Source organism: Aspergillus melleus (assembly GCF_016097325.1).
Source record: "Aspergillus melleus strain CBS 546.65 chromosome Unknown contig4, whole genome shotgun sequence".
Lineage (NCBI taxonomy): Eukaryota > Fungi > Ascomycota > Eurotiomycetes > Eurotiales > Aspergillaceae > Aspergillus > Aspergillus melleus.
In genome coordinates this window covers 1,184,775-1,211,906 of record NW_025763373.1, presented here as the reverse complement: position 1 = coordinate 1,211,906, position 27,132 = coordinate 1,184,775, and the positions used below count along the sequence as shown (strand labels likewise).

Genomic DNA, 27,132 nt, shown 5'->3' with positions numbered 1-27,132 from the left:
GTTCGAGTCCCATGCAAAAGTGAGTTTATTGGGTTGAGTGGTTCGCAGAATACTACGGTTTAGGGAATTAATGATATTGTCAATGTCAGTATTGTTCATCCCTGTCTTCCCGCAGAGAGTTGTACACAGTAGGTAAGTCCTGATTGATACTGTGTACTGGCCTGGTCTATCTTGAGGGCAGCTGAGCTCCATCAGAGTCCCCAATCTCGGTCTATATGATGACTGCAGGGTGAATCGTTTATCAACCGGATTGACTTCACCAGGAAGGCAGGGAGGTGTCTTCTTCTCGAATAGTTGATGCCATCCTGGACATTCCGTATGCCGATCAGGGCCGGGGCACCCTGGCAATACACCGCAGTGAGAAGCAGGAGAATGGGAGAGTTATCTTCCGTCCATATGGCCGACCTCTTGGTTGTTTCCCATTTGCATGCTGCCCCACTCCATCTGGCTGCGAGTCGAACCGGGGACCGGGCAGAAAGGATCTCATTAATTGGAGCGAGCCTAGCCTAGAGGCTTAACTTAAACAGGGTAGCCCTGTCTGCCGACTGACATCGGCCGCAGTCTTCCCCACCTGCAAAGCTAATTTAGCAATTTAGCAGGCAACGCTAGCTCGGATCGATACCTACGGGCAAAAGGTTGTATCTGCTCTGTTGGAGATCGATGCCGAAAAGGAAAAGAAAAAGAGGAGAAAAGAAAAGAAAAGAAAAGAGAAAAAAAAATAAAAAATAAATAAAATGAAAGATCACAAGCAAGAAAGAACCGACCCAGTTCAAGAAGAAGCACCTTTGGAGCTTAGTGCCTTGGAGCAGCCGGGAAGTGGGGCCCAGAATGTGGATGAGGTGGGAGGCAGAGGTCGATCCGGTGGGTGCGGGCGAATAATGAGCAGGCACTGCGAAATGTCCCGTGGCCTGAAGATTTTCGGCACTCAACCATGGTGGTGAATGACGAGACCATATGTAATACATAAAAATAAATCCAGAGACACCAGAGACACGTTGTTGAAGGGGCTCAGGCATTTTCGAAGGGGTCTTCCGCCCCAAAGACGCGAGGGATGGACTACATTCCCCGTTAACTTTGGCCTATGCAGTACTCCGGACTGTACCTTTTCTCTCCTTCCTTCCAGTTCCTTCCAGATTACATCATGGCTCGAAGTGTCTGCATCATTGGCATCTGGCCGTACGGTTCTTGTCTGCCGGAGGTGGATGGGTTTACCATCTGGTTACGACACTCGAGCTTGCGCCCTTGTTCTAGACTGCGGTAACCGTCTTATACAGTATTAATGATAATGCCTCGTGTATTACTTACCAACCACGTACGCTAATGGTAATTACGTAGTGGCCAAATTTCGCCCCTTGACTCCGTACCTCCCTAGCCCTATCAATCCAGGAGAAGGCCTAAGCGACTTTTAACGTTCCTCATTATGATCCTGGATCGACAAAGCAGATAGCTGATTACTATGTCAGAAGAATATCGGCATCCGGACTCAGTCTCTTGTAAGGTAGGTACCACCTTACGGCATGTCGCGTGGGGGGGCAAGTGTCAGTAATCAATGATCAAGGCACAAAAGGTCCTCGGCCGGCAACGATCTCGATACAGGCTGCCTTCACGTGGCCGCACTGAGCGATCGTCCTCAGGGGTCCCACGGGCTGCGAACTGCCGTAAGCGGCGGTGTAATGGTATTGTACTCCGTCTGTACGAAGGTATCATTCTTGGGAAAGTTTATTATTCGGTTGCTCCTTGCGAGGTTTGGGGAGGACCACGTTGAGGCAGAATCATGACAATAATAATAATCAGAATTACGCTACTTTGGGTCGATGGAGGCGTCATGAGTATGACAGCTCCGTAGCCGAGCGATGCACTAGCGACCGGGGCACTTCTGCGAGGGATTGGTCTGGTGGAATTCAATATGCTATTATTGTTCAGCAATAATGTGTTTATTCTCCCTTTTTCAAATTTCTCTTATCGGCTCTCCTAACTTGGCCGGTAAGATTCCCAACGTGGAAAGTACCCTCAGGCATTCAGGAGGGGGTAACTTTACACAAAGTACGCCCGAGCAAGGAAAAAGGGCTTTGACTTCCAGCAAACACATGGCAACCACGGTGGATTGATCGCCCCTAAAAAGTCTGTTTGGCCTGGACATTGGACGCTTTGACTGGTCCAGCCACCCTGCGCCAAGCATCCGGAAACGGTGTGAAGTCAAAAAGTCAAATAATCCATAATCTCAATTTGATAGAATAATATCGAGAATCAAGATGTTAAAAGCTCGCGCGGGTTTCCTGAACTCGACTAGCCACCGCCCCCGATTCCATCTACTTGCTATCCATCACACCAGGCCAAAAGCCTCAACATCCCAACCCTCCATATACTGGAAAAGGCATCCAATAACCATGAAGCCAGTCCCGTCAACCCCGGCCAGTCGGTCTAGGATTCTCCCCCGCTTCCACGGAATGTGACCATGGCCAGATGTGCATACCGATGTGCACCACGGAGTACATGTGGACAATCGGTGGGTGTGTGTTCCCCTCGGTGCATATCGTCATGTCAATCAGGATCCAGCGACCATGACCAACCCCGTCTCGCATTCATGCCCTTGCCTTGCCAAGTCCATTCATCCCCACGGGAAACCTCGTTGTCCTCATCTCCGGCGCCCCCTTCCTGGTCTCGAGAGCTGCCCGCAGCGTGTCAAGCCGTTCCTACACATGGACTTGGGATTGGGGGGAGCAATGTAGCGTTCAGCTATCCTTGTCTTACAATCGCAACAAAAAGTTGGCGCTGCGCAGATGACCCTGGCATCGTGACTGGTCGATAAAAACCCTTGCTTCAGACAGGAGTCCCCATTGCTTACTGCGGGTGGGTTAGATATTCACCTATACTAGCATGGAACAGGGCAGGATAGGACCGAAAGCATAATCATCCAGGCCGATCCCAACTGATCATCCAAGACAAGGCAAGGATGAACGCTGACCGGATCCGTTGATAAGGAACAAAGCATGAGAGCTCAATCTTATCTTCCAACGACCTCGAGTAGTCGGGCTAAATGTAACTTTTCTTTCACCTGGTCCAGTTGGACTCGGTGTACACCGACGCGATTGTCATCAACGTTAGGACTAACTGTTTTTTCTATACCTTTTTGTGTTCTTTTATGTTTATGTTTATTTTTATTCCTATTTTCTTAGCGATCGTTCGTTGATCCAATTCTTTCAGAATCAATTTCTATTTTCCCTTCTTTTCTTCTGACCAACAACTGCAGATCTGACAACAGATTCTTCCTTTGCCCCCTGCTAGCGTGGTCGAAAAGCCAAATCACCGAGGGCCATCCAGACGCCAAGACAATATGCACATACCAAAGGCCAACTAACTCATGCATCATTTTCGCCCCGAAGTAACCCTAAGGCAGTATCCTAGCCCAGTAGTGGCCCCTTCCTCTTTCCTCTCGGTCAGGGTAGGTAACACCAGACCCCCGAAAGAAGGCCCGAGGAGATCATCCTCATCAACCCATCGCCGGGGCCAATCTGCTTCGTTCCCCTCCCCTCTCATTTTCCCCTCTCTCTCCCTTGGGGGCGCACGCGGGCGCCCCCAAATCTTACGCAGGCCTTGCCCTCAGGGCTGTACTGGACCGGATGAAGATAGATTGCCGACCACCCTTCCTTTGCCCCCCACTGCATGCAAGGTGCCGCCGAAAGCATGGCCTTCCTGGCTGACTGATGGTTTGACTGGCTGGAAAATCCGGTGCATCGTGATCCCGCGGATTATAATGATTCTGACGGGCGGAAGTGCGGACGGGCCACCCGGCCGATTGATGGATGGATGATTTACCGTTGAAGGACGGATTTGGGATCGCTGAACAACCTTACCTTGACGGACATACGGGCCATTACATTCTACTGGACCATTGACTGACTAACGTGAACACAGACAGAGTGATGTCCGTTACATGCTGCAGCTTGCAGCGTGAGGGGGCAACGGAATGTGTGACAGACAGGGATACCCCGGTCTAGTCCATCGTGCATGCTAAAGAACTCGATCAATGAATCCCTCCCGGGGGATCGAGGGTTAGGGATTTAGGGTAGGTACAGGTACAGACTGCGAACAGGCTATGCATCGGCCTTGACCCAAAATTAGGTCAATGGACAAAGAGAAGGAAAACGACTAGGCAGTAGGTACAGAGTACTGCCTCAGGCTAAGAAAAAAGAAGAATCGCCATACAAATGGCATAAACGAATAACCATATTAATAGCGCCCGGTAATAACGACCGGAGCCAGCAAGGAAGCCCCAGAAACAACTGGGTTCCTGACGCCTTATTGGGTCTGGGCCACGCTTTTTTCATCTACCTGACACCCCAGGCACCTTACGGACCTGCCCGACAGAGTATAGATGGCCGTCCATCTTGACCGCACATGCCTGGTGTTCCTCCGGGGAGTTTCGCCGTCGCCTCCTGCACCGTGCTGACCTAACAAATTAATCTATCATGTCATCCAAGCGCCCGGGGAGGACAGACGATGACTGATTAGTCCAGACGAGAGGGAAAAAATGGGTTTGGGGGCCTTTCACTTTGCATCATGCATAGACCGACTCCACTCGTCCCCAACACTTCCTTCACGAAATCAATGGATATTAATCAATCTCGTCGGTCGACCTAGATCGTGGCCTTCGTGCTCCTTTTACTTTTTGACAGCGGTAGGGCTAGTTACCGTTGCGTTGCGTTGCGCTGCGTTGCAGTTGCCACACGCCCACGCTCCTGAGCACCTGGGGCTGGGTTTTGCTGTGTGCATGACATGACCGCTGTGCCTCGTACCGATGTCCTTGTTCCCCATACGGTTTGAGTCAGCCCATGTCAACTTTCTAGATTACCTGACCATGCGGCTTTTTTTGCACTCGGGGTTGCAGAATCCTACGCGAACCATCTTGCTTCAATATATTAATTATCTGTGCAGTGTTCACTGACCACCGGAGTTGATCCACCTTATAATTCGGAGTACTCCATGTCTTCCCTCGGGAGTCCCGTTAGGTTCGCAGTGGTGTACCCTTTTTGGGTATTTCCCCTTCGCTTCCATCTCTACGTACCTACCTAGCTTAGTTACTGTATTCTTTGAAGTGTTGGTCTTGGCGTCTCTTACTGTCACATCGCTTTGCTCAGAGTAATCATGCAGTGCAAAACCAACTAAATAACCACGTCCGCTGCCAAAACCAACTCCATTCGGGGCGAAAACACCTTCCTCTTCCCGGAAGTACGCCGCAAGTGGTTCGTACTTTGTGACGACTTTCTTTCTCGCCTACTTAGTTGCTTGGCTTTTTCTTAACCTACACGGTGTACAGTAGAAATATCCTACGGAGTAAACTACGGAATAGTTAGTTATTTCCTCGGTGTTATTAATGAATGCCGAATGGTCAACTAACAGAACTAACTAACTAGCTAATTCCGAATTGACTGGCTGACTGCCCCACGTTCTTGGCACCTCCGACTCTGTGATAAGTTGTCGATACATATGACCGGCCAAAATCGTATTTAGCATCCTGAATCTCCTTAGTTAACTGATGCTTATGTGCTGCGTAAGCCCCCGCAATCTGTAGTATAGTATAGTATATTGATATAGTATATTGATGCCCACGGAGTTCTCCGGAAGACTTAGTCAAAGATGAATAATTGATCTGTAGATTTAGATGCTACTATATTATAGGATCGATAGTGTCCACGTGCAAGCGTTAAGAGCCACAGTAAGACCGGGGTTATCAATTGACCATTCACCTACTGTATCTGGTTCAAGTACCTAATTACATAGACGGTGTGTGGTCCATCCATCTACCTGTCCAAAGAAACAACAACCCCCTCCTCTGATTATGAGCAATAATGCAAACAAACCATCTCTCTCTACAGGGTGACTGTATGTACCTAGGTAAGGTAGATAGATAGATAGATAGATAGCGCTTGCAACTGACTCAGTACTTAACCTTATCCACCCTGGTAAATCATATCACGCGCCGTAAGTAGGGTAAATAGTTGCTTAATAGTTTTCCGCCTTAGCCATGTGGCAGATACGGTGTAGATTTTGTTTTTTCTTTGTTCTATTTTTCCTTGCTAGGACACGAGAGATGGTGAATAATAAGGCTAGCTATGCTCATGGATTTTACTCTTGTGAATGCACTGTATGTACAATGTCGATGAATCGAAGATGTTGAATTGCGTTTCTTCATAGATAATATATCTGGAGATAAGTAGTTTCACGTACACACAAGATCCAATTCAAGAATCTCGCTCGCTCGTTCGAAACTTGAGAAAAAGTGAGACAGAAAGGAAGAGAGAGCCTCAAACAAAGAAACCCTCGAATCGAAGAAAAAAAAGATCAAAATCCAAGGCTAAAAAAAAAAACAACAAATCAAGTCTTCCAAACCAATAACAACTCCCCAAGCCAGAGACAAGAAAGCCCCAATTATGGACCTTCTAGGGTGTTTGTCGTTTAAACTTTCACAACTGACTCGTCGGTCTTTCGGACCTTTCCCGCCATTTTTCTCTTCGCAATGCCTCATCGCATCTCCGGGATCGCTCGAATACGAGGCAGGATGAACGGGATACTAAGGTAGGAAAGGGTGTTGGTAGGAAGTAGGCGTGTTTGATGGGACGACGTGGTTTATGAAGTTTTTTTTTTTTTTCCTATGCAATTTCAATTTGGTTTTGTTTTTCTCTTTTCGTTTATTTGCGTTTTGTTATGGTTATTATTCTCCTTTGTTCTTACATGAGACTGCCCCGGCTGGGGTTGGGACGTCCTAATCCAATCGGTCCTCCGGGTGAGAGGAAAGGATGGCTTAATTACATACTCCGTAGGCAAGGAGTATGGAGTATAGAGTAAGAACTGTGGTCTTGGGGTTTTAAATCTACTATTAACTAACCACTACTACTGTAACTAACAGGTTTACCTAGGTGTCATTCGTCACTTATTTACTTTCGGAAAAGTGCATTGATTGAGCGTCCTGTTCGGCGTACGCCGTAGAATAAATAGAGAGGACCGCGATATTAGCCACACATGCGCAGTCAAAAGCGTTGAGAAGAAATGGCCTCGTTCGGTGGGACTATGCGATAGGTCGCGCTCATATTGAATGAGGGATGTTAGATACCTAGTTACCTAGGTGGGAGGACTGTTGACTGTATGTACGACGGTAAGAGACAAATTGTAAATTTTCAATTACTATAAAAGCAAACTCATATATGAGCCGTCATTTTGATTTATTGGCTATCAATCAATTCAACATTGAATCTGCCTTGCTTTGGTTATTCACTTGCCTACTAGCCAGGTGGTCACTTTTTCGTAGGGATAAGTAGGCTATGTCAATGTCAATGTCACCCTGTCCTTCCCTTGATCCTATGTACATCCATACTAAGGTCGATCTATCCCTACAATCCTATCACAGACAATAGAGACAGTCTACAATATACCCAACTCCCCTGAAATGCTGAAACAAACAGAGTAAATACCTACAGTAACTGACCAGGTAAGCCAACCAGGTAATCAGGTAATTAGGTAAAGTGGCTATGTCAGAAACCAAGCTCCTCACGTTCCTGCCCTGAGGTCATTTGATTCTCATCCAAGACCTCGCTAGCTAAATGACTAGGTTCTCAGCCACCTGGCTAGCCAAGCTGGGATCCGATCCCCTTCAGCTTGCTTTGTTTGCGCCTTTTTGCTTGCCGCAGCTGCTGGCTAATTACATGGACTAGTGAGGTCCGGGGTTAGGTAGTTAGTGGTTGAGGTAAGAACTGTACATACTGTATGGCGGAGTTTGTTTGTTCGTTTGTTTGATTAGATTGCCTGCAGGCTATTGATAGATCGCGTAGATCCTGACTCGACGCACATTAGCATGATTTACTACCCTGCCTTACCCTATCTGTACTAGGGAGGAGGTTGAGCTGAGCTGCCCAGGTGGTGTGCCCTGCAGATGCGTAGGCAACGACGATTGAGAAACAAGCTTGGATTGAAATTGAAGGAATGGCATGTTCTATTTTTGTAGTTCGTTAGATGAAAGGATGGAATATCCAGGTGTGCCCAACTTCCCGAGTTCTCATGACTTCTTCGTGCGGGAATTCAATTGAAATGAAACAAAGAGAGGGCCAAATAAACAGAAATTGACTAGAAATTATATACAAATGATGTTAATTTTGCAAAGGAAAAAGAAAACGATGAAACTAGTTTTACTCATCATCCTCATCCTCATCCTCTTCATCCTCGACTTCAGCGTCGTCCGCGTCGTCTTCGTCTTCAGCCTCGCCGAAATCAACGCCCACGTCGCCAGTCAGATCCCAGCGGTCTCCCTGGGCTGCGGCACTGACGTATTTCACAAACTTGAGCGTGCCGCTGTCCCGCAGCACGATGCTCAGTCGGTTCCATCCGGCGGCTGTGCTAAACAGGATCCCGTCGTCCTCCTCGGCCGCGGCGGATCGGTAGATGGCGGCGTCGCCCTCGTCCTCGTCGTCGCCGGCCATGTAGATCTCATAGCCACCCACAGCGGGCTCATCGTGGGTCTCGGAGGCCTCTTTGGTCTGCTTTTTGGGTTTCTTTGATGCCGCCGCGGACTCGCCCTTTCCGTCCTCTGCCTCATCCACCTCATCTTCCTCCTCCTCCTCATCATCATCCCCGTCCTTCTCCCACCCGGAGGTAGGCGTCAAACAGAGCGTAAATTCCAATCGCGGCTCCTCGTGATCGTAGCCGCTGGCCAGGGTGTAATCCTGACCGCGTCGGAACCGACGCGCCAGGTAGTCGTAGTTCGTGATGCGCTCGGCGCCTGTCACAAGCGCCAGCCACTTGCGGAAGGCCGGTGAAGGGAAAAGGTCATTCAGGAGTTCCTGGATCGGCGTCTTCTGGTCCTGTGCGGTTGTGGGGTACTGCTGAAACATGTAGCGCTGTTTGTGCGGCGGTCGTGCGACCGTCCAGCCGGTTTGAGCCTTAATCTCGTCCGACGATTGGGGGAGCTCCGTGCGTTCCTGCTCGGCAATGTACTCCTGTACGCGCGCGGCGAACTTCTCCGACAGGAACCGTTCCAGGTTCAGCGACGACTCGTTACCGAACGTTTCAGACATCTCCTCGGCTATATCAGGCGTGAGGTACGAGGGCGCGATGTACTGCACTAGGAAGTTGAGGTCGGCCTCGTTGAATTCGGTGCCACTCGACACTTCCTCCACCTTGCCCTTGCCCTTTCCTTCCACCTTAGGCTCGGTCTCCTCGTGGCAGATGGTAGGCTGGGGCTGGGGAAGGTCGTAGATGTCGCCGCGGCCCTGGAGCTGAGCCAGACTGCTCCGCTCGGCCAGCTTCTCCTCCAGACCCTCTTCGTAGCCATCTTCGCCCTTTTGCGGAATGTGAAACCAGCCACTGATAGCCATCCGGACCCGTTTCTTGGACTTGTCCTCGCCTTCCTTCGGGTGGTACACCTCCTCGACGTCGTGGAAACTCTCTCCGGGCTGGACGGTGAAGAAGCTCAGCTGGTTAAAAGCGGGCGGGATGCTCAGGCTGTAGTCCGGGCTGGGAACCTTGACGTCCTCGCCATTGGCGTCCTTCTTGGTGGTCGTGGGGTACAGACGCAGGGCTCCACCCCATTCCGCCTGCCAGGGAGTATCGGGGTCGGTCAAGTAGAGGATATAACTGAGGCGACGGCTTCCGATGACATCGTCATGGCACAGAAGATGGCACCCCTCGTTGTAGATGTTGATGGCCATGTCGGTCTTCTTGCCGCTCAGTTTGCCCGAGTTGGTGACGGACGACAGGAACTCACGGAAGCGGGCCGAGTACATCGCATCGCGCAGTTTCAGCAACGACGGCAATCGCGAGAGGGAAGTGTCGTCGAGACCGTCGAGGTTGGCCAGATCTCCGGACTGGAAGATCTTGTAGATGTCCGTCTCCTTCTCGGTGAAGTCGACTTGGGCTTGGATTTCGTCGCGGACCGATCGTAGCAGGGAGGGTTCGATCAGAGGATGAATGACGCCATGTTTGTACCTGGGAAAGAAGCAGCGTTAGCATTGATGTCGCTTTGTGTGTCTCTTCCATCGCGCAGTCAAAAAAGACCCTTTCAGATGACATACGGCGCAGAGTTGGCGTATTCCTTAGTATAGTTCTCCTGCACGGAGGGTTCGAAAAGGCCGTCGCGGAATCGAGCGGCGGCTTCCTCGCTGGACAAGGCCCGCTTCTTGGAGTCGGGCTGACCATTGGCCCCTTGGGGATCTTTGTTGTCCGTCTTGCGCTTCATTCTGCCGGGTGTGGGAGGAATTGAGACTGAGAATCGAATCCAGAATTGAAACCGACTGGATCAGGGAGCTTTTGCGACGCGGAGATTTTTTTTTTTTTGGACAAGGCGGTGAGAGGCCGCGGGCATCGATCAGGCCACCAGATCAGGCCATCATTAACGGCCAATCATTCGACATGGAAGTGTTTTAACGGATCAATTGATTACATTTTCCGGTACCTAGTTATATCTTGGTTATTGATAGTGTGGCCTGGAAGATCTCGATCTGTAATGTGGTTGTGTTGGTGGCAATTTAGTGTGATTTGAGAATCCTACATTTTATACTCCATGGCACTGTATTTAGTAGGTTACGGCTTAGGTTAATTAGTTAAGATAAGCCCTTATTAATATTACTATCTACGCTCCATTAGTCGACACTCCGGTCCCTCTCCCTATACCCCTGCTCCAACCCCTTCCTCTTCTCTTTCATAATCCACCAGACACAGCATTTCACCATGTCTAGCCCCGGTGAACTTCCTTCAACCCTTACAGAGGAAATGGAGCTGTCCGCCCAAGCCAGGGATCTCACCAAATTGCAGAGTCAACTGGCCAGATGGGAGGCCGAGGTCGCTGATGAAAGTGTAACACAGAAAGATCATCTCGGGATCGATCCCACGGTGACCGAGATACTCGATCGAACGGAAATGAGAACCCACACCGATATAAGTAAGCATGTCTACGAACTTCTTACTCGGCTGCTAATTCAGGCTGCGGGGACAAATCAAGTGGCTATGCTGAGCGTCGATTACGCCCATGATCGCAAAGAAGGCCTTGAATGGCAACGCCTTTGAAGTGCTCGAGGTCTTTCTAGATCATGGATGGAACATCAACGATCCCGCCCAGGAGAACCTGTGTCCGACACTAGGGTGAGTTATTCTGAACGAGCAAAAAGACATCAAATCTAATAGCAAGACAGGTTTGTGACTCATAATGAGACGCGGGTGCGCTGGTGTCTCGAGCATGGAGCCGATCCTAACGCGAGAAACAGGAACAAGTACCAGGATGTGCCGAGCCAAGCTGGTCGTTATGCTTCAGTTTCGACGCTCCAGCTGCTTGCTGCTCATGGGGCCAACTTCCCTAGTAGTAATGCTCTTCAAAGGGCTGCTGAAAGTAGATTCAAAGTACGAATGGAAGCCCTCCAATGGCTTCTAGACGAGGCGGGTTTCCTGTCAACCAGCGCGAATTTGAGTGGGATCCAGCTGAGTTTCGCAATTGGCGGAGAAGTAGGTTAGCAACGGCGTTGCACTATGCGGTTCTTGCCAACTTCCCTGAACGTGTGCGGTTTCTGCTGGAGCGAGGTAGCGATATCAATCTACAAGACACGTATGGCCGTACCGCACGGGAGTTGGCCGATACGTCTGGTCGCGAAGAGGTCTTTGCGATTATCGATGGTTGGGGAAAGTAATTGGTAGGCTTTTAGTTAACTAGCTAGTAGTAGCCAATCATGCCAATTATAACAAATCATTGCCCATTACGATCCATATCCATGCCGAAATGATCTCTTGCGTCTAACTGAGGCAAGCTAGTCAAGTATTGTCCCGGCTTGCTGCCAATTTAGACGAACGAAGGCGACGATGGATTCTTGTGACTGTCCACCCGGATGCTGCACTAGGACGAAGCCATTCATTGTCTCTGGTGGCCATTCTTCCACTAACAATTCTCCTTGATCATCCACCAATAGATCCTCCGGTTCGATATACTTCACTCTCTGAGGCATAATGCCAAGTTTATCCTGGACGATGGTCTTCAGTTGCTGGAGGAACTCACCCCCCGTATATTTGTCCGGTTCATGTAGCCTGACGTGCCCGTAGATCCACGCTTTGTCGCCTGTCAGGGCGACCTTGTGGTCATCTATTAGGCCGGGCGAATTGGTATTGGCCCGAGAGATGCCGAGATCGGTGCTAGACTAGTGTCCGATGATGACCCCCTGGCTGCTTGCAATGACCAGACCGGTGCACCTTATGAAGCCTCCGCTGCCAAGGGTGGCTGGCTCCGAGCCAAAAGTCATGAACTTCTCGTCATCCTGCGTGACTCTCGGGCTCATCCTAAGTTCATCGAGGAGACGTTTATACTCGGGGTCTATACCGCGCTTCACGAAGACACCTTTGCCCAAGGAGGTATGCTTGTCATGGGAAGCAGATCGGAAGCTGCTCAAATCAACCCATTAGCTCGATCCGAAAATTCCATCCGGCTAACTTACACGACAGGATCAGTTGGCACAGACAGGCAGAGAGTCAGGTAGGAAAGAAAAAGACGGAACCAGAGCCAGCATCTTGTTTTTCCTGGCCATAATATCCATGTTGAAAGACTACTTGCTTCAGGATGCGGCACTAAATGGAAAATGGAGAGTGGAAGGAGGGAGATGAGGACCAGTTTCTGCGGCGTGTCTACAGAGTTCTCTTTCGGATATTCCTCTGTTTTATAGGATCCTGTCACCACGACTTGGCTGGCTTGAGACCAAATGTTTCAACTGATAGATGGAGCCATGGTATTACCGTTGTTACAAGATAGCATATATATTTGGGGCTCCAGGAATTACGATCGACGCTCATGAGGGTAAGGGTACCAAATGATGCATTATCTATAGAAAGCAAACCCCGTGTTGACCAATCTGTTGGTCAATCGACTTAACAGCACTCTTTCATCCGACTGACCCTTACTGGGTATGTAGCTGCTGCCAATATAGATATATGCAGCGAGGTGTGATTGTTTAGACAAGTATTTAGGATGATAGGGCGCTTTAGCTGCCGCATGCACTTGTCCACCTCATGCCAATTCAGGGTATATATTTCATTGTGCTCTGCATTCTGGAGCAATAATCCACGCGGAGGCGCTATTCACTTGTCTCAATCGTCGTTCATTTGCCTCTTCCTTTTTTTGGTATCAGAATGCTGAGATTAAACATGGCTATCAAGATGCTCTCCGTTCCTGTGTTCCTGTTGCTTCTTCTAGCACAGCATACTGCGTGTCTGCCAGGCAGCTCTCGCGTTCCGTCTTCTTCGTTCGTTCTACAACAAAATAGCACACGGAATTTCCTCTTGACCAAGTCTGTATTTTCTGAAGCCAATTCGAGTACACTGTCTTTCACACCTAATACACCTCAACCATCCAACTGTGCCGATCAGTACGTAGTGTATATAGTTACCTATCTTCATGCGGATCATCGACCCATCTAGATCTTTCCCCCGACCCAGCCAACGACGTCATTGTCCGCCTTGGCAGTCCCCGATTGTCCCAATCGATAACCAACCTCCTCCTCTTCTCTCTCTTCTTCTTTCTCTCTCCTTCATCTTCCCTCAACGTCACCCCCCCCCCCCCCCCCCCCCCCCCAAATCCACCACAATGCAGCCGTCTCCAGACGACCAACCCAATCCGACCGACCGTCCCGGCACGCCTCCCCGCCCGCCTTACTCCCCCGTGACGCCCGTCTTATCGCATCTCGCCCCCGTCCCCAACAACAATCACAACAACGGCACCGACTTCCCCGCATCCTCCGCTCCGTTCTCGGCCTCGCCATCCCATCCCATCGTCCCTCCGCCTGCGCGCTCCCCTTCGCCAACAACACGCATCGCGCCGCCGTCTATCCCTGCGCTTCAGAGTAACGTCAATAGCCATAGCCAGTTCCAGAACCACAACCTGAACCATACCGACATCTCCATCTCCACCCCCTTCTCCGCTCCTCCTCCACCTCCCTTAACATCCACAACGCCATCTCAAACATCGCCACCGCAGCAGCAACAGCAACAGCAACAAGGCCAACAAAGCCAGCTTCCACGCCCCACATTCCTCCCCGAGCCCTCCCCCATCCCGATTTCCGAAAGCGAGAACCCCGACGCGATCGCGCTCCGATCAGCAATCTCCATCTTACAGATGCAGAAGCAGCAAAGCATGCGAGATCTGCGGACACTCGAGCGATTGAAGAAAGCGGCGGCCGCGGATCCGGAGGCGTTTGCGCGGGAACTGGCGGCGGGGAATTTATCGGCGAGGAGGGATGTGGGGGGATTCCTTGGTTTGGACCCCATGAGCCGGGAAGCGGATGATGATGATGGGGATGATGAGGGAGATGTTGATGTTGGTGGTGGTAGAGAGGAAGGAGGGCCGCGTGCGAAATTCGAGACGATACCCACGCCGCAGAACGTCGTGCGCATGCCGCCGGTTAATTGGGCCAAGTATCAGATCGTGGGGGATCCGTTGGATCGCATGCATGAGGATCAGCGACGACGGCCGTTCTCCGGGGAGCCGAGACGAGAGGATACGCAGAGGGCGCCGGAACATGTTCTGGCTTCGCCGTATCGGCCGTTGGTCGACAAGCTGGAGACGCCGAGTAAGGTTAAAGGTGCCAACAAAAGTAAGAAGACGTGAGGAGATCCTGGAAGAGGGGATCTGGATGTAACTGTGGCTGTGACTGTATGATTGTGGAGAGCAAAAAGAAAGCTACCTTAGAATTATGGCACAGTCTCATGTGAAAACAATCCTCAGTCCAGTCCAGCCATAGCTTGTTGGCGTTCGTCATTATGCACAGCCCACAATATGTACGATGCGTATGCCAGGGGGTATGTTACTATCATCAGTGACAGGGTCATCCAGCCCAGAAAGAGGAGAACAATCGCCACGACATGCAAAAATAGGATATCGTACAGATCACCAGTGATCGCGAGGACTTCAAAAGATCAACGCACACCAATCGACCAACGTTACATCGCCCTCCTACTTGTTCTGGAAAGGTTCGATCATCTTCTGAAGGCGCTCATGAGCCTGACTGACTCTCTCCAGCTGCTCCCGCATGCTGATCAACTCATCATCCTTACAAGCGTCCTGCTTCTCGTCCTCCCTGGGCAGCGGGGCTGGGAAATTATTGATTTCCTGCGACAAGTTGCCCAAGTTCGCCACGTGACGGGCCCTGTCACGCAGCCTGGGCGCAATTCGCTTCTGAACATTGCCTCTGTCCGTCATCAGGCGTCTTTTTCCCGCCGTTATGGTTTGCTCGCCACGGACAACCGATTGCGTAAAAGGATAGCCCTGGTGGAGCTCCCCGCGCATTGCGGTGATGGCATTGCTACTGAGACGAACCAAGGAAGCCACGCCCTCGTACCTAATGATCTCCTGGGGTGAAGAAGGACGGATCGTCTAACGGAGCAATTCACAATTGTCAACAACAAGGAAGGCCTCTTACTTTGTTGGACCGCAGTGATAGGAAGGTTCCGGAAACTTACACCGTCATAGCCGATCTTAAACGGAGCGGGAGGACGAGGAGGGAATGAAACGCGGGGCCGGTTAAATAATCTTTTTCTCAGCTTGTCGAGGCAGGTCTCGTCCATCGTAAGGTTTAAGCTGTCCTCCTGGGCCCCGATGTCCTTGCGCTTCGCTGTATTGTACTGGGTGGTTTCTGTGGCAGCGGTTGCGGCTGTCACCGGGGGGTCGTTCTCGATAGAATCAGCTGTGCGTTTCATGTTATCTTGACCTTGGGACATAGGAAGCGGTAGTCTGAGTATTGATAGACGATTAGCATGTAGTCATATACATATCAAATCCGAAGGGGGAAAGAAGAGGATAATGTGAGGCGTTCTCGTGGCGAACGGAGAAGGAAGAGGCAAGTGAAGTAGACACAGTCAGTCAAAGAGAGACACTCAAGTCCACCGAACTTAAAACTGTAGAGGAATAGAATCCTTCTCATAGACTCGACCTGCCCGTAAACAGACTTGCCTCACTTACGCAGCTCTCTTCTTGCGCCGATTAATCTTCTTCGTCGCCATTTCGACGACGCTTCGGGAGCGACAATAGGGTTGAGAAGTAGCCGTGAGCTTGACGAACAAAGTATACTCGTGATTGTTGGTCCAATATTTGTTGGTCCAGGGTTTGTTTAGCTGATGAGCGAACTTCCGGCTGGAAGAAGAGTGAATGCGAAACATAAACATCGGGAATAAATTGACCTCCATAATGATAATTAGTATGGAATACACGTACTGATAGTAATTGGTAAAGTTAAACAGACAGGGAGTTTGTCAGTCGCTGTCCAAGGATGCTGTGGAAGGCTTGGACTTGGTGTTTTGAGAGGTTAAGGAAGACTTTTATTTGTTTATCGTTTATCTAGAAGGGTTTAGATGGTGCTAGTTGGGAAGGAAAGCTCTATGCCGGTGAAAGGAAAGTGCTCTCTTTGCCTTGGTGATAGGCCTGTTGATAAGCAGTGTTAGCTTACATCATTACATGCGAACAGAAGTATAAACACACTGACCAATACTCTCTAACATCTTAGCTCTTCCTGTTCATGAATTCTTGATAACCACAAAAGATATAGTTCTACACATAGCCCGCCATCACGATCTAACACCAACCAAAACATTCATATACATACATACACAAGAAAGACCTATCTACTACCTGTCCCTAGATCTCAAAGCTTCGACCCCCTCTGCTTCTCCCACGCCTCCACCGCCCTCAAACCCTCCTTCTCCACCTTCTCATTCTTCTCCTCAACCTGCTCCCTCCACTCCAAGTTCTTCTCATGACCATCCACAATATCCAACGAATGACGATACATCTCCTCCTTCAAGGTCCCGTAGATCCCCGTCGCCGCCTTCTTAAGCAGTCCTCGCTCGCGAATAAACGCCAAGGTCTCGTCCAGACCGCCCAGCGCGTCCACAAGGCCGGAATTCACGGAGCTCGCGCCGCTGAAGCGCTTCGCCTCGAGCACCACGTCCCGGAAGGCCGGTGGGGTCAGCTTCTCGCGGAAAATGCACATCATGGGCGACTGCAGCGGCACGCCGAATTCGATCTCGTTGATGCAGAGAAAGCCCTTGCTGGGGTTCTGGATTCGGTAGTCGTGGTACATTGCGAGCATGCAGCCGGCCGCGAAGGCGTGGCCATTGAGGAGGCTGATTGTGGGCATGGGATATCTGGTCCTGGTTAGTTTCGCTATAGCCAAGGAAAGGGAAGTCACAGGGAGTAATCACGTTAAGAGTCGTCGGAAAAGCTTCCACAGGTAATTCTCGACGAATCCCTCTGTGGACTGCGCCAGCTCCAGGTCCAGCCCGTTGCTGTAGAACTTGGCAATGCCGCTGGTGGTGATCAGCACGCCCTTGGGGTATCGGTGGTCGACGATGTCCAGGGCCAGCAGGAGCGCCTCGATGAAGACCGGCGTGAGCCGGTTGTCCTTGGGCGAGGTGAAGGTCAGGAGGTAGATGTTCTTCTCCTGCTCCGAGGACGACGGATTACTGCAGACAATGCTGCCGCCGGAGGCGATGGGGACGGTGAATAGAGTGGTCATGGTTGCCGAGGTTTGCCGAGTAGGTTGATGTAGATGCGGATATATGTAATATCTGGGATGTGGTTGATGGGCTCGCGGTGGACAGCTGGGGAGGGTTTATGTACTAGTTTAGACTGGGTAGGTGAGCGTGGATATAGCCGATAGCGAGAGACATGGACGAATGGACGAGGAATAAGAAGTCGGTTGAGGCATTGGAGAAAGTCGTGAATTGTAATCATCGACACCGCGGCATCACATGCAGAGTGCTACATAGCTGAGTCAGTGTATGCATAAAACACTATGCAGGTGTATATTCGATGACGATGTGGGTCATCTTCTATTGGCATGTAAGAGCATGCATTCCCTCTCCTTAAGCGGGCACGGGGAGGGGATCCGGGTTCGAATCCTGGCACCGGCTTTCCCTTTTATTTCATCAATTTCTTCGGGGTCCTATGAAATCACGATGTTCACTTACGATCTGTCTGATATTGTAAACTGATGTAAGAAATACCAAAAAGCCATGAAGTGCCATTCATGCTACCTATTCTGTGACGCAGCCAGCACATTTCCATAGACTAGGCTGTGATTTTCACTTTGTTGACCTGCTGTGTTAGATCTGTACCTTCGTCCAGTATCCTCAAGATGAGGAAATTCCAACCACAGTCAATAGTACCCCATTATCATTCATGAACCATCGCAGCTCTTGATAACATTTATCTGCAAGAACATCCCAGATGACTGCCTGTCCGAACAGCTCATCCCTCTCGCCAAGTCTCCGAAATGTCTCCGTCCACCAGCCAATCCAACTAGTATATAAGACCAACACGAGTCCCCCTCAACCCTAACCACATACCTACGGATGAGCCACCTCAAACACAGTCCAAGCAGTCCACTCTCAACATCAGAATGGCCTCAATCACATCTCCTTCGCACTTCAAGTCCCTCACCCTCTCAACCTCCCATACATACACCTATATCCATCACCCCCCTAGCATTAGCACTCCCCTTCACCCAACAACCACCATCCTCTTTCTCCACGGCTTCCCCTCTTCCAGCTACGACTGGCGCCACCAAATTGCCTTCTTCACCTCACAAGGCCACGGCATCCTCGCCCCTGACCTTCTCGGCTACGGCGGATCCAGCAAGCCTGTATCGCTCGACGCTTACCGTGCCCGCGCCATGGCCGCCGAGATCATCGAGATCTTGAACCACGAGTGCTTGGAGCAAGTACATGCCGTGGGCCATGATATGGGCTGTGGCTTATTGTCACGACTAGCGGATTACTATCCCGCGCGGTTGAAGTCGTGCGTGTTTCTCGATGTGCCGTACATGAACCCCGGGGCGAGGTTCGATCTGGATATGGTGAATGCTATGTCGAGGGAAGTGTTGGGGTATGAGAGGTTTGGGTATTTGGGGTTTTTTGTGAGTGAGGGGGCTGCGGGATTGTTGGATCGGTTTGTATGTTCCTCCTTCTCTAGGAGGAGGGAGGCAAGATAATTTGGTGCAAGCAATGCTGATATTCTCTGTCGCAGGGAGAATCCTTCTTCACGCTCTTCTACCCCGATGATCCGGAACTGTGGATCTCACATCTTGGTCCGACAGGGGCCATGGAGGCGTGGCTGTGTGGTGATTCACGGGCTCCGTTGGCTTCGTGGATTACTGAAGAGGTATGCATATCATCTAGCTCCTGTCAATCATGGTTAGTTAGACGAAATGACAACTAACGCCCAACTAGGAAAAAACCACACATCGCCAGATAATGCAAGATAATCACACCTTCGCTCTCAACTGGTACAGGGCCCTAGTCGGCAACATCAATGTAGAAAATGAACTGCGTGCCGGGTTCAGACCTGCTCTCGAGATGCCGGTGCTCATGGTCAGTCCGCAGCCTAGTAGGCTGGAGTTTCCGGGCGTCGAGGAGAGTATGGGCCAGGTTGCGCGGGATCTGACGTTCAAGCGTGTTTCGACAAAGGGGCATTGGCTGCAGTTAGAGGCAAGGGATGAGGTGAATGGGGTATTGAGGGAGTTTCTCAATAAGGTGGATGGTGTTGATTGATATGGTATCTCAATTATGAGCAGATGAAGTCTAATGGCGGTTTCTGGGCTTGAAGAAATACTACGGCGATACGATAAATTACATACAGTAAAGCTACTGCCTCCCCAGAAAATTGCCAACAGATATGCTTCAGTTCAAGCGCATCCTTAGCATTGCACTGTACCCCCAATCCCCAAACCACGTAGTATATGATACTATCACCAGCAACAGCACGAGCAGTAGCCAACCAAGCAAAGCAACGTACACTGTAACTCGCTAGTCTTAGCTCTAATAGGCCTTACCACATCATCGAGGTCGATCCACCTCGAGAACCAGACTGAGCTAATCAAATGATGAACGTTGAACGCTGAACTTGGACTCGGACTGATGTTAGTGACGTCATGCGGACATCAGGCCTTCAATCTATCGATATCATAGATCACTCATTCATTCTTTCTTCAATCTACCTACACATCTTCCAAACCATAAGAAATCAAGCCATTTCAATAAATCCATTCAATTCCACTTAATCCATCCAAGTCTACCGCCCCCCCAAAACCAAATTCAAAAATGTCCTCATCAACCACCAACCAACCACCCCAACCCCCCAAACAAGCCGCCTATAACGCCCAAAACCCAGTGACCCAGAACCCGCTCGAGCAACGAACCTCTCTCCACGACCATGGCCAGCTCCACCAGGGCCGACGATACGGCGACTCCGTGCCTTCCATAACCCGCGGAGCGGAGTCATCTCCATCTAACCCGTCCGCGCTCTCGCAGATGCAAAAACGCCATGAACAAGAGCGCAACACGGTGCAGAATGCCGAGGAGGTGGATCTGGAGTATGGGGTGGAGCAGCAGCCGAGGGAGGGCGATATCGCGGCGGCAGTGAAGGGGAGACGAGAGCAGGCGGGGGCTCATGCGGGTGCCGTGGGGAGTCAGCCGGGGCCTGGGTATACGAGGTACGGGGAGAAGGGGTTGGCGGCAGATATGGGGAGGAAGAGGGAGGAGCATGATCGGGTGCTTGGGGAGAGGGTCGGGCAGTCGCCGCCGGAGCCGGATGGGGAGACGGCGGAGAGGGAGGCTGTGAGGCAGAGGAAGTTGGAGAAGGATAGGGAGTTGGATGTAAAGGGGGCAGTGCAGGAGGGAACGGGAGATCGAGTTGTTGGGTAGGAAGTAAATAAGGAGATGGAAGGTATAGAGATGAACAGGTCATCGGTATCATATTTGTATTATAATCCTGTCATGCGAAATGAAGAGAACAGAGTATCACCGTCAGAATGTACCATCTATGACAAACGGGGGTATCAAGAGATCAATTAAAGGTCAATATAAAGAAAGAATGAAAAGTAAATCAATCGTCGCCGTCATCGCCTTCGCCCACCGAAACCTTCTTCAAAGACAAGTCTCGCTTCAAGTCTTGAATTCGTTTGGCCAGCTTGCTCTTCAGGATGTGATTCTGCATCTTCTCCCACTTCGCCGTCTCGGTACTGATCAAGCTCTCTAGTTCGGTGATTTCCTCGCGCTGCTGTTGCATCTGTCGTTGTCGCTCCAGCTGCTCGTCGTCCAATTCATCCTCCGGCTCCTCACCGTCCTCACCGTCCGACACGTCGCTCTCGTCGCCAGACGTATCGGCCGCTGGGGTCGACGGTTTGGTCGCAGTAGGTGTACCGGCTTGGTAAACCGCGCCTTCGCTTCCAGGCGCCACGGCTTCGGCGGCCGCTGCCACTGCGGTTTCGCCGTCGGCACCTGCAGCCAAGGCAGCCTCCATCTCGGCAACGAGGGTATCCTCCAGGTCTTCGAAAGACGGGGCCGCCTCCATCGTCTCTTCCAGTTCTCCTTCGGCGTCTTGCTCATCGTCGTATTCATCGTAGTCATCGTAGTCACCGCTCTGGACAAGTCCTTCGGCGCGGTTGAGCGACGCACTATCGATTAGTTCGTAACGAACAGCCGACGCCGAGGCATCGTCCTGGGCGATCAGTTCCTCGACCGCCTTCTCGACCTGCTCGATGGTTCGAGTGCTGGTGCGCTCGCGGAATCGGCGCTTCCGCACCCAGCGCAAGGGCGGAGTCAATCCATGCGGATACTGCAAGTTCTTGCCTTCGACGTGTTCGATCTCGCTAGGCAGCGGATAATCCATGGCCTCCGCGTCGGTGGCAATAGGACCCAGGACGAGCAGCATCTGACAGATATCGGCCGATTTATACCATCCTCGACGATCCCAACTCTTCATGCCCTCCGAGACAGACGGCAAGTCCACCAAAGACGCCGCATACTGTTTGTCTCGAATCTTGATGACAGCCCGTCTGCCATCGCGAGTGAGAGGCTTGAAGGAGAACTCTCCCTGATCAAAACGTCGCTCTTGTATCAGCTTATGTAGATAATCGCAATCATCGCCCGGTGGCATGCGCAGGATAAACTGTTCTTCGATGGAAGGATCGGCTTCCCCGTCCGAGGCTTCAGAGTCGTAGCCTACGCCTACCGGTCTCGTGGGCTTTAGGCTTTTATGCTTGATTCGAATCGACTGCACGCCCGGTTTCTTGGATGGGTTCAATTTCAGACGCTTGGGACCGGCTTGTTGCTGCTCCGCGGCGACTGCTTCCTTCACGACGGGTCCATCGGCGGGTCGCTTCTTGGACGGCTTCTTCTTCTTGGGCTTTTCTTCCTCGGTAGGTTCGGTTGGCTTTCGAGCGATCTTCAGGGTGAGCTTGCGTTGAGGCGTGTCGGATGGAGCGGGCGTCGAGGGAGCGGCAGGAGTTGAAGGCGCCGGAGCGGGCGCATTCTGAGCTGCTTCCTCCGGCGCCTTCTTCTTGCCGAAGGTGAGTTTGAGCGCGGGACGACCTTCTGACATGATAAGCACGCGTCGACTCGGATGTTGAAAGCTCGGAGAACGCGGAGATCGGAGTTCTCCCAGCTGCGTGGTGAAGTTGAGGGGGAAGGGAGGATGACAAGTGAAGGAAGAAGCAGAAGTGAAGAGAAGAGGCGGAAGGCGGAAAGGCGGAGACGAAGACCTTTTGCTTTCTTCCGAACATCAATCAACAACTGCTGCTGCTGCTGCTGCTCTTTCGCTCTCACCCATTGCATTATTTTTGCCTACACTTTCATCTCACTTGTATCATCTCTGAGACTTCATATCTATCTGACATTTCGTCGCACAATCTCCCCAGCGAGGAAAATCTATCACAAAAACCCACTTCTCGCCCAGAATGTCCGGAGCAAATCTACACAACGCCCTCCTTCGTCCGCCCATCATCCAAATCCTACGAGCTGCCGGCTTCCACGCCACGCGACCGTCTGTTGTTGACACTATCGCCGACCTCACAGCCCGCTACATGATGATCCTCGCCTCCTCTGCAACCGCGCACGCCGCCAACGCCCACCCCAGCAACCCCATGCCCGTTCTCGAAGATATTTACCAAGCGTTGCAGGACGCCGGCGCCTTGCGACCCCAGATGCGAGATTGGGAAGAAGAATGGGCAAATGAGGAAGACAACCGCGGCCTGGAGGGCTTTCTATCATGGTTTACGGGGCCCGCCAACCGGGAGATTCGACGCATTGCGGGTTTCGTGCCTAGCGAAGGAGACGTGGTCGATGCCGATTCTCTGGAGAAGGAAGACTACCTGACGGCGTTGAAGAAGAAACATAGCAAGACGGGCGAGGAGTCGCGATATGCCGGCACGGTGCTGGGGAAGAGCGCCGAGGAACATCCGGTCGTGATCGAAGGTGGTGCGCCCAGTATTCAGGAATGGGGGACACAGGTCCGGTCTAGAGCACCTTATTTCGCGGAGAGCGATTCTTCGGCCGTCAGTAGTGCGCCGAGCAGTCTGTCGGATGCGGAGGGGATGGATGTGTGATGGGCGAACAGTTGTGGAGGACGGAGTTGAATAGCTCAACTCCTTGTTCGACAAGACGATCGATCATATCTTACAGCTGTGAGGAACTTGACAAGCTACGATTTCCCGTGACGTCTCTACGGCTGACTTTCTCTCCCTGCGACTTGGGATGTCCCGAGATACATAGGGACGCCCGAAACCCCCGATTCTTCCAGCGCTCGCAGCCATTTCGGCTTCGACTTGATAGTGACTGGAGCCGGCAGATTAGATGGCCGGCTGATAGAACGTCCACTCAAAGAAACCAGCCACATTGCCTTGGATGCGAGCGACTGATCGGTGGAGAGTTGAGCGCAAGACCCGAGAGCCATCGACTGACCTGACTAGCATAACTGCGGGGACCTGTCAGAAAAACGTCAGGAGCAATTAGGATTGCACAAGCACGTCTATGTATCTATTCGCGATTACAGAAGAGAACAGAAGAATAGAGGAGGTAATTCTTAATACCTTCCAGAACCCCACTGCTGTAGAGCGTAAATCTTCTCCGCTCCCGAGCTTCTTGGCTGCGGTGACATCAACTTCCTCTCTTCCTGATCTGCCACCTTCTTCCTCTCCATCATCACCACCAACATTCACCATGGTCTACGCCTTCACCCTCCCCACCACCTCCCACCTCTCCTTCCAAACCTTCATCTCCTCCAGCACTCATCCGTCACTCCCTCAATCCGCCTCGACCGCCCGCCATGCCCTGCGCGCCGCCCTCAAGGCCCATAAACGCCTACCCCGCGGTGCGCAACGGGACTCGCATCTCTCGACCATCATAACCACTGCCTCCGACTACCTGCCTTATCTCCAGGCCATCTCCACCGGCCTCTCCGGCTCTTCTTCCTTTACTTCATCTTCTCCCATCGCCATCACCCAACACTCCGACATCGAGTCCGAGTGGCGCGCCACCCTCTCCTCCCCCGCCGTCCTCCTCTCCCTACGCTCTAAACCCTCTCGCTCCTCTACTTCCTCCGGCCGCGTGCGCCTCCCCGGCATCGACGCCGAAATCGCCTTCGTGCTCATCACCCTCGCCTACGCTCTCTCCAACCTCGCCCACTCCACCGTCACCCGCACCCTGTACGCGCCGACGACCCCAACTCCCGAACAGCGCACCACCGCCATCCAAACCGCCACAAAGTACCTCCTCCAGGCCTCGGCCATCCACGCCTCCCTCGCCTCGCAGACCAACCGCGCTTTCCTCCTCACCGTCCCGGACCTCGACCCCGCCACGCAATCCGCCCTCTCCGCCCTCGCCCTCGCTGAAGCCACCCTCCTCGCCGTCCTCAAAGACGACTCCTACGTCGCGGCGTGCATCCAGGCCCGCAACCCGAACGATAAGGAGTGGATGGTTCGCGCGCCTGAGATCCCGAAAGTCCGTGCGCATTTGTTTGCGAGGCTGTGTATCCGTGCTGCTGAGTATGCGGAGCAAGCGGGTGCCGGGATGGGTGCTATTGGTGGGGGCGAGGCGCGGGGTCGCGCGGGTGGTCTGGATGATGAGGTGCTAAGGTATGTGAAGGTTCTGGGGCGTGTTGCGAGGGCGCGCGCGTGTCGGTTCTTTGGGGTTGATGCGGAGCTCGCGGGGAAGATTGGAGAGGGGATTGCGTGGTTGAGGGCCGCGAGGGGGGCGTTGGGGGTTAGGTCTGCTGGTGGTGGTGGTGGGGAGAGTCAGGAAGGAGGAGCAGGAGAAACGGGAAAGAGTCGGGGATTGTCGAAGTTGAAGCAGGGGTGGATGGAGAGACGGGAGGAGAGGCGCATGGAGAAAGACGCTGGGGGGAGGAGCGCCGAGAAGATCGAGAAGGGGGATCTAGGACCAGGAGATAATGCGGGGAGAGAGGAGGAGGGGAGAGTGATTGAGATGTTGGAAGTGAAATGGGTGCGAATGAATGATACGGTATGTTCTTTCTTGCCAGCATGAAATATTGGACAAGATGATATACTAACACCTCCTCAGATCAACACGCAATTGATCCCTCCTTCAGCAGATCTGCTGGCCAATTTGCCCTCCGGAAGAGATATCCACTCCGCGCCGGCTCCGTACAAGCTTCCATCGCTGGATGAGGACCGGCTGGCCGGGATGCGTGCGCCCCCGGCAGAAGACGACTTTGCGCCAGGCAGTGACGTCGAGGATAGCGAGGAGGACTCTCCCCGTGAGAATGCGCATTCGTTCACGCCGGGAGGGTTACCGGAGCGGAGCGAAAGCACCAGTACTTACTATTGATATTGACATTCAGACCTGAGACTTGGTATAGTGCCCATTGATATAGCCGGTTGATATGTTTCGCATGTGGCCCGATGGACTGGACGGGCTGTTCTATTGTTGGATATACGTGGGCATGGATACTTCGGGTTGAACATAACGATCTACATGCAATCCATATCGTACATACAATCCACACGATGCCAGCCATCCTCACCAGTCCACCTAGATCAACCTAACCTTCAACTAACCACCTCGAACCCACCCAAGTAGATACTAAGCCAAAAGATGTAAGAGAAATTCACAATCGATTCAAGCTAAAAACACAATCAATCGATAGATATACCCACAGAGCAACCCATATAAGAAAACAGAAGAAAAGAAAAACGTAGGAAAAGTACAAATCAAGTTCAAGTTCAAGTCATGCCGATTCTCTAAATCCAGTCCAGGCTCGATCCGATCTCAAATGCAAGAGAGATAGATATATTTGGAGAAAAAGTGGTTTTTTTTTTGTTGATTTCTTGGTAGGTGACGACGGTCTAGGCAGACTTCTCGTTCGAGAAATAGTTCTTCTCCTGGAACAGGTAACCCTTGATCTTGCGCTCGCCGAGGAGTTCGAAGTATTTTTCTGATAGAGAGGAGGGATTGCGTTAGCTTGGTCTTGTTCTGGATCTTGCTGTTGTGAGGTCATGGCTTGGTGTATGCCATTCCGATCTATCCCGGGCCATTGATCGATCGGTCAATCCACCTCTTTCTCTGCTGCTGCTGCTGCTGCTGCTTCCCCGGTTCCCTTCTTCCCTCTTCCTCCGCAGTTGCGAAACCAAAGGATGAACCAGAACCGGGGGACAAAGGAAACCCAACACCCGAAACCCATTGAATCAATCAGTCCTCTGCCCTCTCGCCCTTTCCTCCTCAAACTCGACCCTCTCCAAATCTCAACCCCCCAAGTCCCCTCAACCGGACACACAAAAACGTAGGAAACAAAGAACGAAAAGAGAAAAAGAAAAAAACTCACCCCTCAAAACCCCACACTTCTCAAGATGATTGACGCCCTCGCGCGCATAACACTTGCCCAATTCTTCGCCCACAAGACGAGACATCATGCTGCGCACCCATTGCTCCCGAATAATCGCGTCCCGGGCGTTGTGGACCGCGCTGCTGTCCTCGTAGTCGACGCCGTCGTAGGTCGGGGGCACGGTGGGCTTTTTGGCCAGGAAGGAGGCGGATTCGGGGGTGGGCATTTTTTAATTGGTTTGTTGTCGGGGTTTGGCCTGGGTGTGGTTGTTTGTTTTCGCAGCGGACGAACGGTTGGTGGACTTCGAGGTAGACACTGGTGGTGAAGGAGGATTCAAGTCGGAGCTGTTGGTTTCTGATGTCGTCCAGTCGGAGTCCGGAGGTTAAGGTGGAATTGGGCTGTTGTGATTGGTGCAGTCTCGGGCGGTCGGGCTACGGATGGGTGGGGGGACCAGAAGTGCAGTTTCTGGCCGGAGGGGTTAGTCAGCTCTCACGTGGCTGGTTTTG

At 51.8% G+C, this 27,132-nt stretch overlaps 12 protein-coding genes across 12 annotated transcripts; 6 read left to right on the top strand and 6 right to left on the bottom strand.

Moving 5' to 3' along the window:
- Window positions 1-8,180: 8,180 nt before the first annotated feature.
- NUA3_2 (oxidative DNA demethylase) lies at window positions 8,181-9,773 on the bottom strand (the record flags this gene model as incomplete). Its single annotated transcript, XM_046089091.1, has 1 exon — window positions 8,181-9,773. The coding sequence occupies one exon, from the start codon at window positions 9,771-9,773 to the stop codon at window positions 8,181-8,183; it is 1,593 nt and encodes a 530-aa protein (XP_045945061.1).
- A 275-nt stretch (window positions 9,774-10,048) lies between these two features.
- On the bottom strand, window positions 10,049-10,225 carry NUA3_1 (putative component of NuA3 histone acetyltransferase complex; the record flags this gene model as incomplete). The annotated part of the gene is made up of 1 exon (XM_046089090.1): window positions 10,049-10,225. One exon carries the CDS (start codon window positions 10,223-10,225, stop codon window positions 10,049-10,051), a length of 177 nt encoding a protein of 58 aa, XP_045945060.1.
- Window positions 10,226-11,014: 789 nt separating this feature from the next.
- Window positions 11,015-11,493, top strand: LDX57_007373 (uncharacterized protein; the record flags this gene model as incomplete). Its single annotated transcript, XM_046089089.1, has 2 exons — window positions 11,015-11,127; window positions 11,178-11,493. The coding sequence occupies 2 exons, from the start codon at window positions 11,015-11,017 to the stop codon at window positions 11,491-11,493; spliced, it is 429 nt and encodes a 142-aa protein (XP_045945059.1).
- A 2,110-nt stretch (window positions 11,494-13,603) lies between these two features.
- On the top strand, window positions 13,604-14,623 carry LDX57_007372 (uncharacterized protein; the record flags this gene model as incomplete). The annotated part of the gene is made up of 1 exon (XM_046089088.1): window positions 13,604-14,623. The coding sequence occupies one exon, from the start codon at window positions 13,604-13,606 to the stop codon at window positions 14,621-14,623; it is 1,020 nt and encodes a 339-aa protein (XP_045945058.1).
- Window positions 14,624-14,968: 345 nt separating this feature from the next.
- Window positions 14,969-16,014, bottom strand: LDX57_007371 (uncharacterized protein; the record flags this gene model as incomplete). The annotated part of the gene is made up of 3 exons (XM_046089087.1): window positions 14,969-15,388; window positions 15,475-15,745; window positions 15,974-16,014. 3 exons carry the CDS (start codon window positions 16,012-16,014, stop codon window positions 14,969-14,971), a joined length of 732 nt encoding a protein of 243 aa, XP_045945057.1.
- A 638-nt stretch (window positions 16,015-16,652) lies between these two features.
- LDX57_007370 (enoyl-CoA hydratase/isomerase family protein) lies at window positions 16,653-17,525 on the bottom strand (the record flags this gene model as incomplete). The annotated part of the gene is made up of 2 exons (XM_046089086.1): window positions 16,653-17,154; window positions 17,212-17,525. 2 exons carry the CDS (start codon window positions 17,523-17,525, stop codon window positions 16,653-16,655), a joined length of 816 nt encoding a protein of 271 aa, XP_045945056.1.
- Window positions 17,526-18,410: 885 nt separating this feature from the next.
- Window positions 18,411-19,560, top strand: LDX57_007369 (alpha/beta fold hydrolase; the record flags this gene model as incomplete). The annotated part of the gene is made up of 3 exons (XM_046089085.1): window positions 18,411-18,962; window positions 19,037-19,171; window positions 19,240-19,560. The coding sequence occupies 3 exons, from the start codon at window positions 18,411-18,413 to the stop codon at window positions 19,558-19,560; spliced, it is 1,008 nt and encodes a 335-aa protein (XP_045945055.1).
- Window positions 19,561-20,109: 549 nt separating this feature from the next.
- On the top strand, window positions 20,110-20,712 carry LDX57_007368 (uncharacterized protein; the record flags this gene model as incomplete). The annotated part of the gene is made up of 1 exon (XM_046089084.1): window positions 20,110-20,712. One exon carries the CDS (start codon window positions 20,110-20,112, stop codon window positions 20,710-20,712), a length of 603 nt encoding a protein of 200 aa, XP_045945054.1.
- Window positions 20,713-20,893: 181 nt separating this feature from the next.
- On the bottom strand, window positions 20,894-22,390 carry LDX57_007367 (transcription initiation factor TFIID subunit 7 family protein; the record flags this gene model as incomplete). Its single annotated transcript, XM_046089083.1, has 1 exon — window positions 20,894-22,390. The coding sequence occupies one exon, from the start codon at window positions 22,388-22,390 to the stop codon at window positions 20,894-20,896; it is 1,497 nt and encodes a 498-aa protein (XP_045945053.1).
- Window positions 22,391-22,745: 355 nt separating this feature from the next.
- Window positions 22,746-23,393, top strand: LDX57_007366 (Bromodomain associated domain protein; the record flags this gene model as incomplete). Its single annotated transcript, XM_046089082.1, has 1 exon — window positions 22,746-23,393. The coding sequence occupies one exon, from the start codon at window positions 22,746-22,748 to the stop codon at window positions 23,391-23,393; it is 648 nt and encodes a 215-aa protein (XP_045945052.1).
- Window positions 23,394-23,976: 583 nt separating this feature from the next.
- On the top strand, window positions 23,977-25,632 carry LDX57_007365 (pH-signaling protein PalC; the record flags this gene model as incomplete). The annotated part of the gene is made up of 2 exons (XM_046089081.1): window positions 23,977-25,305; window positions 25,366-25,632. The coding sequence occupies exons 1-2, from the start codon at window positions 24,007-24,009 to the stop codon at window positions 25,630-25,632; spliced, it is 1,566 nt and encodes a 521-aa protein (XP_045945051.1). The 5' UTR covers window positions 23,977-24,006.
- A 518-nt stretch (window positions 25,633-26,150) lies between these two features.
- Window positions 26,151-26,852, bottom strand: LDX57_007364 (putative NADH-ubiquinone oxidoreductase 12 kda subunit; the record flags this gene model as incomplete). Its single annotated transcript, XM_046089080.1, has 2 exons — window positions 26,151-26,239; window positions 26,627-26,852. 2 exons carry the CDS (start codon window positions 26,850-26,852, stop codon window positions 26,151-26,153), a joined length of 315 nt encoding a protein of 104 aa, XP_045945050.1.
- Window positions 26,853-27,132: the final 280 nt, after the last annotated feature.